The following is a 12,921-nucleotide window of genomic DNA, read 5'->3' on the forward strand; positions in this document are numbered from 1 at the left end:
GTGGTTTTGCAAAATGAATTATCAATCATTTTTAGCTAGGTTCTCCACTAGAGGGCAAAAAGAGTATTTCAACAGAATACATGCCTTAATGACAGGCTGGAATTTGAAACTGGGCATGTTTCTGGTTATCTAATTACCAGTCTTAAAGTGTACTTAATTAATCATAAAACAGTTGACTTTTAAATTTTTTTCCAGGAAACTGAGAACAATCAATTTCTTTTTCATATTTCTCTTTTTGGCTTAATCTTAGTAGCAAGGACACCTGCCCCGAGCTCATGTGTTGTCTGGCATTGGGCATATAGTATCTAGCTGGAATTTTTCATTGTAACATTTTTAAATAAAATCATTTAAGGAATTAGGAATTTGGTAATTGGAAAGAGATGTATGGTTGCAGGTAGGCAGGATAACAGTTTTATACTTTGAGAAACATGATTTTTAAAGCTCTTGTAAAATAACATGCTGGCCTTTGGAATTTACTGACTATACTTGTACTTTATGGACGGAGAGAAAATAAACTGCCATCCATTTGCACCTTGTTCTGATGGAGGCACTAAGGGATAATGAACTCTCTGTATTTCACCACACACATCTGCCACCTGTCCCTTCTCCTTCGTGTGATATTTTAAATCAGGTTCCTTAAAAGCAGATCCTGAGACAAGGGTTCAGATATTGGTGATTTATTGAGGGAGGGTTCTTCAGAAAAGCTTCCTGTAAAGAAGGGAGTGAATTCAAATTGAGAGGGGCAAAGAGCTGAGTAAGTGTGACTTCAGTTCAAGGCCAGCCTTGACTTAATTCATAGGGAGAAGGCTCTAGAGAATAAATTGCAGAGTTATCCACACCTGATGCAAAGGAGCTACCCTTTTATGCCCTTTACCAGCCAGCCATTGGTTGTGGGCAGTAGGATGAGAGAGAGTCAAGTAACTCAGGGTTAGGACAATAGTCTTAGCTGAGTGATTGCGCAGTAGAAGGAGGCAGCTGTGTGCCATGCATTATTAACCCTGAAATGTAATGAAAACCAGGATAGAAGCATTTTATCTTTGCAAATTCAGTTTTTAAAATATATATTTTGTCTACCTTTGAACATAATTGCTTGTCTAACCTTCTTGAAAAGCTATTATTTGTTTTTTTAAAAAAGTTTCTTTAGGTTGCACCACATGAAACTGCCATTATTCAATAGTTTTTTTACCTACACAAACATCAATTTTATCAGTTTCATATAGTTCAACCTAGTTGTCTTATTGCCTTAATGTATTTTGTGATCCTTTTATATATCCCATGCAACAAAATCTATTTTCATTATGTAATATTTGCACAGCCAAGGAGTCTCCTATTTTGAAACTTCAGGGCAAAATTTTTCTATGTTGCTTTATCTTGCTTAATGTGACCACTGTTCACTGTTTTACTCCTTTCACCAAAATATGGGCATAAAATTCTTTCAGATTGCTAAATTTGTTGAAGTTTACCAATGTGTGACTAATGAAAGCACAGCTCAGACGTTTAACTTACAGCCATCAAATAATGATACTCATTCGCCTTCATATAAGCCATATGTTCCATAAGTTCTGTGAATCAAATGCAAATCTTTTTTGGGGAACAAGAATATGACTGTGAGGGTGGGCCCTTCCTCAGATTTTATAAAAATATTTATTTAGTCACCATTAGACATCAAACACTTTCTTAGCTTTATGAAGGCATTCAAATGAAGTGTAAGACCACAACTTGCTTTCAAAGCATTAGAAGTCCAACACTGGAAAATCTTAATACTTTGAGGCTCTATTTTTAGGAATATATGTTTATGATAGTCATATTTTCTGGTTCATTGATTTTATTACCAGTATATAATATTTTTTTCTGTCCCTTATAGCATTTCTTCTTGAATTCCGTTTTTAAAATAATAAAATTACTATTTTTAGTTTGGTTCATATTGGAGAGAGATCTTTTTCCTACTTTGGTTTTCAAATTTGTATGACTTTTATTTGTGTGTATGTCTCTTGTTGTCCAGATATTTTCTGATCTTGATTTTTTTATCTTGAGAGATTTCTCTTAATACCTGAGATTATCTCGTTATATAACCTTAATTCTGCCATATTATCACATTTTTCATAACTTATCTGTTATTTCTGCTTTTCAGTTTTTTATTGGAAAGGTGTAGTTTTAATTTACTAGTTTAAAATGTATTTAACCTTGTTTTGCTGTTGATGGTCCTTAACTTAAGGTCTGTATTCGTATTTATATGCTCGTATTGATATCTGTATCTTCTTCTAGTAAGACAAGTCCCTTTGGTCCCTTCCATTGCCTCCCATCACATGGATAGTGTTCAATTCTAGGTGTTTATTTCTGACATATTATGGTTATAGTTTCTCTCTTTCTTTTTCATAGTAATTCATGGTTTATTCTGTTTTGTTTTTATGGCAGCAACACACTTAATCAGATTGTTTTATTACCCTTTCTTCCCATATTTCCTGTAGCATCCTCCTGTATGTCTTTCTCTTTTTATTTAAGTCCTTGACCCAAGAAAGTTTTAAAGACAGGTTTTTATTTAGCAAATATTCCAAGGCCTTGAATGCCTGAGAATATATTTTAATCATCCCATATTTGAATGAACTTTTAACAGTTTATAAAATCCCAGGTGATATCATAGGCAAATTTGGCAGTACTATGAACATTTTTCTTCTAATTCTCAAAAGATCTCACTCTGGGATGGCTGAAACTGACTGACAGTGGAGAGTTTCCTTTAAGGGCTTCTTAGTGATCAGTAAATACCTCATTTATTTTTTCCTTTGAAGTTTGAATAAAAAACCGTTATAGCTGTTAGTTTGTGGTTCTAGCAAGAACATAGCTGGAAGTAAAAGAAGACAGATTCTCCAGAAGGAAGATTTTAGACTTCATCAGTTGGCTCAGGAATGGCCACAATCTACGACCAAGTTAGAGTGCCTGACAGGACCGTATAGTTAGACCATATAGGGCAAGAAGTGGAAGTGGAAGGAAAACACTGGGTGTACTGACAGTTTAAAGGCATTATACATAAAGGAGATGGGAAAAGGGTCAGAGAAAGCTTACATAACTTTCAAGTGTAGTTTGAAACAATGCATAGGAAGGTGTGGGAATGGAGGAATGTGGCCCAATGCCAGGAAGATGGAGCTGACAGGCACCATATAGAAAGAAGCCCTTCTGTTACCTATAGACATACAGTCCTTAGCTCATCTGCCTGCCAACCAACCACATACCCTCTCCCTCCTCAACCAACTCTTGGCCCCCACATCCTTAGTGATGCTCTTGGGGGTGTACTGTTAGAGGAGAGTGGAATGGGATCTGGTACGGGGTCTAAGGTGAGAGGGGATGGCTTGACCCTATCACAGTCATACCCATTTCTTTTCTTAAATACTCTTCCAAATCCTTGCAACACATCAATTGACATCTGTTGACATTACACCTGGGATCTGGGATAGATTTCCTGCAACTTAGAGGTAACTGGTGGCAAATTAGGAAGACCTTGGATGGGATTAATGCAGGGGCAGGATTCCAAAAATATTTATGAACTCAAGAGTATTAATACACAGCTGTTTATATTCTATGTCACACTGGAATAAGAGGTACAATATTCCTTATAATCTATAGAAGATAAAAAACGGAGAGAGAAAAATATTCCACCAATATTTTATTTTGTGAAGAAATAGACTTTGATTTATGATTGTACTAGACTAGTATGATATTGAAAACAATTGAAAATGATGTTTTGCCTGTAGTACTAAGTAACGAAGTGTTCTCTTAAAGGATAGACAAAAAGAACAACAAATATGCTTCCTTGTCAATTTCAATTTCAACTTCCAGAATTTGTTTTGAGAACTGAAATGGTGTTAGAATACATGTTTTACTCTGTTTTCATTATAACCTGGGAGCTGTGCACTGAAAAAAGTGAATGGTGTAGTTAATCCCTTTAGGGAAGTGGTTTTCTAGTTGAGAAAGAAACAACTCTAGATGAAAAATGTAAGTCAACAATAGGATGTGGTATTTGTTTTTTTTTTTTTTTTTTTGTGTTCCAATAAAACTTTATTTAAAAAAATACATGGTACACCAGATTTGGCCCAAGGGCTGTAGTCTGATGATTCTCAGTCTATTGTGTCCATTGGTTTATCCTCTGCCTACAGCAGTTTCTGGCAAACAATAGGCGCTCAGTAAATATTTGTTCTTGTTTTTGGACTGAGCTAACAATGAAAACGGAAGTAAATGTATTTGTTTTTAAACAGGCTGGACATACAATAATGAACAGACAAAAATTCCCTTACACTGATGTCTAGAAAGTGGTCTTTGGAAGAAGAAATTCTAACATGCCTTAAGTCTTTATCTCTTGGGATGGAAGAGGAAAGGCCAAGAATAAAAATAGTATAATTTAGGAGTTTTCAGTCATATTTCAGATCTATTACAAAGATCAGAACAGAAAATTCCTATGTTTTCTTATTAGTATTCTTAGAAATGAGACTCCAATCTAACAATATTAATGACCAATATTCAGCAGTGAGTGTTTGGTGGGCTTATGAAACAATTAACATGCATTTCAACAGAATATACCAACCAACATGTATTATCAAGTGAATATATAATAACCAAGGGAATATACAAAAGAATGTTGTGAAACTTAATAGTTTGTAACAGTTCATACAAGGCATAAATAAGCAGAACTAAGAACCCATATTAAGGGTTCTGGTTAAGATTGGGGAGTTCATTTTACCATCCCCATCAGCATAACTTCTACCTCAGCTATGGCTCAGTGCAGGAGATAACATAAAGAAGACCTTTATTTCTGAGATAGCATCAGTTATCAATCAATAGATTTTTTTGCTTAAGCAACATGGAACCAATGAATTATCCAAGTAAAAGAGGAACTGAAACTCATCTATTTAGGGCCCAGACTTTAAAGATGAAAAAACTAAAGCCCAGACACGAAGTGATTTTCCCCAGGTCACAAAGGGAATTAATTAGATAGACAAACTTGGGAATCTTTGGGCATCACCACAAATCTATGCTCTACTTTTAAATTCTAAAAATAAATATTTAAATCCTAAAAATAAATATTAATAAATGTTGTAATATATTTTTGATATTTGCCCTAATACAGATTAAATCTTTAAGACATATAGCCAATTCTTTTTTTTTTTTTTGATATGAGAGGCATATTTCTAACTATCATTGAGAGGAGCTTTTTCCACATAGCACATATTATCCACAGGCCTCAATAAAGAAAAAACTCAGAGCATTGCCTATGTTTTATTCCAGGGTATAGAATTGTGAGCAGTAAAACCAATCAACCAGTGTTTGGTGCACAACTGCTAGGATATGATGAGACCTATTCTCAAGCAGCTTGCGGTCTTTTGGGGAAATGTCTTTGGGGAAACGAAGAAAACACACACATACACACACGAATATATATATATAGACACACACACATATATATATACAATGTATACACATGTGTGTGTATATATATGTTTATTTACTTTTATTTTAAGTTTGGGGGTCCATGTGCAGGTTTGTTACATAGGTAAATGTATGTTAAGGGGATTCGTCATACAGATTATTTCCTCAGCCAGGTATTAAGCCTAGTATTCATTAATTGTTTTTCCTGACTGTTTCCATCCTCCCACCCTCCACCCTCTGATAGGCCCCAGTGTCTGTTCCCTTTTATGTGTCCATGTGCTCTCATCATTTAGCTCCCACTTACAAGTGAGAATATGCAGTATTTGGTTGTCTGTTCCTGTGTTATTTCACTAAGGATGATGCGTCCAACAATCACATGATAAAAAGCCCAGCATCACAGATCATTAGAGAAATGCAAATCAAAACCACAATGAGATACCATCTCATACCAGTCAGAATGGGTATTATTAAAAAGTCAAAAAATAACAGATGCTGGCGAGGTTGTGGAGAAAAAGAAACACTTATACACTGTTGGTGGGAGTGCAAATTAGTTCAACCATGTGGAAGACAGTGTGGAAATTCCTCAAAGACCTAGAGACGCAAATACCTTTTGACCCAGCAACCTCATTACTGGGTATATACCCAAAGGAATATAAATCATTCTATTATAAAGACACATGCAGGTGTATGATCACTGCAGCACTATTCACAATAGCAAAGACATGGAATTAACTCAAATGCCCATCAGTGATAGACTGGATGAAGAAAATTTGGTACATATACACCATGGAATACTACACAGTCATAAAAAGGAATGAAATCATGTCCTTTGCAGGAAAACTCATATTTAACAGTATTCATTCATTTAATAAGCACTTTCAAGGGCTTACAGATGACACTGAAGTGAAGTTGATGCATACAGATTCTTCATAGTAATTCTCTGTCCTCTGTTTCTGACATCTCTCTCACTCATTTTACCCACTCACCTGAATTTTCTCCCTGTTTTTCAACCAGCCAAATTGTGAGTGATTTCTTCTCAGCGACTAATTCCATATGCACTCATCATGCTTCTTATTCCTGTGAGGTAGCATCCCTGAAATTTCAGCCTCTGGGAAAAATATGCCTTCATCCTTTTAGTTTAGGTTAGATTAATCTATTATGAACCCTGATAAGACTCGGTACTTTTACTTCCTAACACATTATTTTGTGTTTGTACTTATATATTCCTGATTATATAATTACTATCTGTCTCTCCTGCTAGACTGTAGTCTTCAAGGCAGGTGACAATGTCTGTTCACTGATTGTTATATCCCTAACATCTAGCCAAGTGCCTGACCTATTAGCAGGTACTTAATAATCAAATATGTGGTAAATGATCTAACTATACAACTCCAATGTATCTGAATTGATTAGGACATTTTGAGTATAGTTAATTTTAGTTGGAATAGATAAATATTTGAAACAAATTCATTTCACCAATTCATACAAAGATATTGGCAATGACTTTACTATTCAACCTGTGGTAGCATCAGCACCAGCTGACAGTCTGTCATAAATGCAGAATCTCAGGCCCCTCTCCACAACTACCCTGCCAGAATCTGAAATTTACAAGATTTCCTGGGTTCCTTTAGCGCACTGTGATATGTTGTAAATCAGGGATTAAAAACACAAATACTTTACTGGGCTAGGCATATCTCCAAAGTGAATGAAACAAGCCGGATATATATGGAGGGACAGATAATAATTATATAATCAGGAATATATAGGTACAAACAATATATATAAAACATATAAAAATATATATAACATATTATATAATATATAAAAATATATATAACATATAATATAATATAATATATAATATATTATAATATATAATATAATATATATTATAATATATATTATATAATATATTTAATATATTATATATTATAATATTATATATAATATATATTATAATATATTATAATATATAATATATATTATATATTATAATATATAATATATATTATAATATAAATATATATTATATATTTTATATTATAATATATATTATAATATAAATATATAATATAGATAATGATAATAAATATAACCTATAACATATTATCATGATTATGTACATAATCATGATAATAGGTAACCTCTGACCTTTGGCCTCCTCGTAGGAGTGGTGGGGACTATGTTTATATGAGATCTTTAGCTTCATCTAAAAGGCACAGGCTACTGTCCAGAGTCACAAAATTGCAAGGTTAGTGTTGGAAGATCTTTGAACAGTTCAAGAGAAACCAGAAATAATACAAACCTGCATGTATAATCTGTGGACTTAAACGCTGACAACTAAATTTAATTCTTTTTAAAGCAAAAGAAATATGAGGATCAAATAGAACTCACTTGTGTGATAGCTCTACTTGAAGGATCTTCAGTTTTCAAAATCTCATACAAAGGATATCTTTTAGGCATTCAGTTAATACTTCCTAAGGCTTCACTAATTCAGAATTCTTTAATTTTACAAGTCAGAAAACTGTTTCTTTTCTGTAGCCATTGAATTCTTCCTTTCTTTTATTAATTTATTCATTCAATACTCATTCAGTGTCTACTCTGTGCTAGTTGGGTCCTATGCTAAGTACAGAACAAGTAACAGTGAGTTAGTTTTATTTATTTATAATCTATGACTTCCAATGGCATCTAGTCTCATAATGAGAACATTAGACTTATGAAACAGACAGTATTTGATGTGGGTATTTCTACAATAATTTGTAATGTCTGCTTTTGAGGGATGGTCTTGAGAAGGTTATGCTCTATCTTAGTAGTTCACAAATCTAAGTGGAGAGAGAGAAACAGAAGGTACAGACGACTGAAGACAAATGGTGTGAAGGAGGTTGACAAGAGGATGTGGTTGAACATAAAAGCAATCCCAAAGAAGTGAATTCTGGATGGAATATATGGCACCCGTGGTGATTTTAAAATGTTAAAACTTCCTGTAACACTCCCTCAGCTTCACAATTTCTGGAAGTCCAGAAAACATACTTTATCTCCACTCAAGAAGAGAGAACTGTTTCACAAAAGCTAAAGCTCTAAATTCCATTTCTTGTGTACATTAAAGACTTAATTAACTGATTTAACCACATTTTGCCTATTTTTTTCTAGTTGTTACATTCTCATTTCTTCAGTTGGTGTGAGGGGATTTTATCTCTTTGTGGGTGTGGTTTATATTACCTCGGAAGAGGCAGTGATATTTTTGAGAAAGCAGCATGCTAGTGACAAACACTTCACAAGGCTTTATGTTAGTTTGGTGGCAGCTGTGACCAAAAGTGTAATAAAAATCAACGGAATGTTTTATTCAAATGTGTTTATCCAACAGTGGTGAGTGAACAAAGGTTGAGTTAATCTGTTATACAATATCTAGGACTGGATTTTCTATGCAGGATAAAAGTATGCTTTGTCTCAATTCTCTTGAATTTTCCATTTCATTCATCTTTCCATGTTAAATAATGCTCTGATGTTAATATTAGTAACTTTTTAGTTATTTTTTTCTTTGAGGCAACATAGTAGTTTGTTTTCCACAGTGTTTACCATCAAGTATGCCAGCTTAGATGACTCTCTCTGCCCTGTAATATTCATCTACTCTCTGCATAGCAAGCCATTCATGTAGAATTTGCTTTTTTTTTTTTTTTTTTTTTTTTTTTTTTTACATGGAGTGTTGCTCGGTCGCCCAGGCTAGAGTGCAGTGGCATGATTTTGGCTCACTGCAACCTCCGCCTCCTGGGTTCAAGCAATTCTCCTGCCTCAGCCTCCTGAGTAGCTGGGATTACAGATACACACCACCATGCCGAGCTAATTTTTGTATTTTTAGTAGAGACGGGGTTTTACCATGTTGGCCAGGCTGGTCTCAAACTCCTGATCTTGTGATCCACCCGCCTAGGCCTCCCAAAGTGCTGGGATTAAAGGTGTGAGCCACCACACCCAGCCAGTATTAGTTTTAATGCTTAGTTTCACTGTTTCCATTCTGACTGGTAAAATTTTCATACTATGTGTTATTGTCCTCCCCATTTGACATTTCTAGTCCTTATGCATTACAAAGCCTCTGCATTTGGCAGAGGTTTTAGCATTCAACATTCTCTCTGTTCCCAGAGCACAGTCTGTGCACACTCTCAGGCTAGATTCCAGCATGGATGTTCCACTCACTAGTTTTGGGCCTTGAACAAGTTATTTTACCTCTCAGCGCTTTAGTTTCCTCATCTGTGAAACAGAGTATTACTAATGCTCACCTTACCAGGTTGTTGTGAAAACTAGATGAACAAACCCATAGGAAGAATTTATTATGTGAGTATGTAATAAATTATAATCCATAAATCTTCACAACACATTAATATCACATTTTTAGTCAGCTTAAGAATATTAAAAAGGCAAATCTACTGTGATAAAAGATCATAAAGAGAAGAAAGCATTCCAAAGCTAAATATAAATGATTTGAGGATTACCAATTCATGAGGATCAGTCATTTTCTGTTCTCTTTCATTGATTAAGATAATCAACACATGGTTTTTGAAATTCAAGATTAAAATAAAATGGATTAAAATTACTGAATACCTGTATTAGAAAGGAAGAATGGAATATAACAGTAGGCATCACATAATGACTCAATTGCTTTTCTAATCTCAGTTGAATGCTTTATTGGGATATTACCAAGATTTTAAAATTTCAAGATGATTCTTCTTTTCTGTTTTAGGAGATTAGGAGGTTAGACGTTTGACATTGTACAAACTGTGATGATTCATATAGATATTGTACTGCTTAACCTACTTATACAAATACCTGTGCTATTTCCAGGATAAATCACTTGGGTTTGAAGTTTGAAGCAGTACCTAGAGTCCGATCCTAAGCCATACTTAGGATCTCAGGAGACTCTGATGAACAGGAGAAAGTAGGTGCTTCCAGCTGCTTCCTGGAATGCTATTTAGATTTCTAGTTGGCTCTAGGGCCAGATCATGCTTCTATTTAAAGCAATGGTCTCAGGCAGCTAGAAGGAGTCCTGTTGCTATGATACCCAAAGGGTTTTATAGTTGAGAACAGAGTGTAAGGGCTTGGATTTAGTGAAGCTATAACTTTAAACAAAAACTGGCTCCATTCTTGAATGTCTGTTGGAACGAAGGGAAACCTGAGGAAATGTCAGGTGGAGACCTCCTTGGCCTCCCTAGCAGCCAAGGTTAGAGTCTTCCCCAGGGCAGGCTAAATTACTGGCCTCCTCCAAATTGCCCTGGGAGTTTAAGATCTGGTCTCTGTCCATAGACTTTTTGCCCAAAGCAAGATCCTGTTGAAAGAGAAAGGGGTCCAATCATTTCAATAGCCTTGGTTTGCCCAGAAGGATGGCAGAAATAAGAAATGTTCCTGTCAAACGGATCTGTGGTGATTCTAAAGCTGGAGCTAGGATAAATGATTAATACCAAAAAAGGGTAAACAGATTTCATTACAAATGTTTGCTCTCCCCTTCTCTTTGTGTGTGTCTCTTAGGTTCTCTCTTTCTTGCATATGGATGACTTTCTTCTATCTTATGAAGTTTATGTGTAGCTCTCAGAAGACCCACATAGTAATAAAAATTCCCACATAACAAAAGACCTTCTCTTCTGTTAAACTGTCTCTATGATATAAATTACATTATAATAACATCACCTGGTGAGATTGCAATGTTTATGAAGTCCTTGTGTATTGAGATTATTAATAGTCACAATAAAGCACAATGTTTTACATTTCCAGCAAGTACTGTCTATAGATGCATCTACATTTACTGTGGGTCCGAACATGATTTGTTGCTGTTGCTTTGGAGTATTTCAGTCAGCGGCCTATTATGTGAGGGGTGAAACATAAATTTAACTTTGTTTCCTCTCTGTGAAATCTGTTAGTGCATTTTGACGATTCCTTCATTGCGTACTTAATTAATGAGGGCCTATGCTATATGCTAAGCACTGTTAGAGTTGATGTGTGACATAAAAATAAGTAAGATGTGGTCTTATACTCAAAGTACTCACCCTCTGCCAAAATATCTTCCTTTGTCTTTTAGTGATGATCGAATCTTAATGTTTATGCTTGGTAGAATCCACTATTATCTGCAATAAAATATTTATGTCATTGTCAATCTATTTAAATGAAATTTTAACATTTACTTTTTCTCATTTCTACTCCTGATCATATCCTGGGCATCTTTTCTGTGAAGCTGAGTCATCCAATGGTGGCTATTCCTGAACATGAAGCTCTTGATTCCAAAGAGGTAAATGTAAGATAGGACTGGACATCTAGTTATCCATTTCTGTGTGATTGTAGAAATAAACCAATCTTATTTTTTTAATGTTAACAAAATTGTGCTTTTATAAAAAAAGAAAGAATTACTACTAACTGTTTCACTCTGTCGGTCACAAGGATTTGATAGTGAAATAAGTAAATTCTTGCTGCCTCTCAATGTAGAATGTAGCACTAGAGTTCCCCGTGTGTGATACCTGGACCACAAACCAACTCCTACCCCGAGTGCCTGTCTTTGTGATTTCCTTTTTGGGTTCATATGTGAAATTACCATTGTCTTCTTTCTCTAGAGGGTCAATGGATGTCCCATTATCCATATGGTGTGTTTTCAGGGTCAGAGTCACAGTATTTCATGGTATCTCAGTTTCAGTTCACAGGAAGATGAATGCTAGGTTCACTGAGCACCCCAAACCCCACCTTCCCCAGGTGAATTTTATATATGGCATGCAGCTTTTAGGCAAAGGCGTATCAGCTCAATCATAGCCTCTACATTTCATGTAAATGTTTATCTACTTTAATGTTTTGAGCTGATAAGTAAAAAGTAAATTCAAACAACTTTCTTTTTTTAAAAAAAATGCTATACCATAGAAACAAAGACAAAAATTCTGTAAAGAAATGTTCTCATCATGATTTACTTTTGTATTCATCAAGAGCAAGAATAACTGAACAGTGTTTTCTTCTTTACATACCCTCAGATAAAGTGGAAAATGGGAGAAAAAAAGTGATTTTAAAAAACTTATCTCTGAGAAGGGACTGGGTGAGCTCACACATTCATTTAAAATACTCTCACAAAAGAAGTATGCTTAATTTTGCAGCCTCCAAGTTTAGGAAGAAACAAGCATAATATAGAAGAGAAATAAGAATAATAAAATTCCACGTATAATTTTAATTTTATTTTCCAAGCCATATTTTCCACAATTTAGGGCATACTATCTACTTTTCCTAAATTGGCATCCCTATTTCTGCAAATTTAAAAAGGTCTGTCATAGTATAAGACTGATGTGGCTTTTTGCTGTAACATTAGTCATTAAAATATAAAGTTGTGTTATGAATAGGTATGCATTTATATCCTTGACAACATCTCTGGTTACTTTTGAAGATAATATTGTAAAAATAGGATTATTGGTTTTATGATTATGAACATATGGAAGACTCTCAACACATGTAGCCAAATTGCTGCCCTGGAAAATTGTAGTAATTTACCATATG

The 12,921-nt window shown here is 34.7% G+C and overlaps 1 protein-coding gene across 9 annotated transcripts in view; it reads left to right on the forward strand.

Moving 5' to 3' along the window:
- Nucleotides 1-12,921, forward strand: part of MLIP (muscular LMNA interacting protein) — a 251,973-nt gene that overhangs the window by 231,389 nt on the left and 7,663 nt on the right. For all 9 annotated transcript variants that reach the window (XM_054492411.2, XM_054492420.2, XM_054492419.2 and 6 more), the window contains one exon: nt 11,630-11,683. In XM_054492411.2, coding sequence (XP_054348386.1) covers nt 11,630-11,683 — 54 coding nt within the window. The remainder of the gene's footprint in view (nt 1-11,629; nt 11,684-12,921) is intronic.

This window comes from Pongo pygmaeus, chromosome 5 (assembly GCF_028885625.2).
Source record: "Pongo pygmaeus isolate AG05252 chromosome 5, NHGRI_mPonPyg2-v2.0_pri, whole genome shotgun sequence".
NCBI classification, from domain to species: domain Eukaryota; kingdom Metazoa; phylum Chordata; class Mammalia; order Primates; family Hominidae; genus Pongo; species Pongo pygmaeus.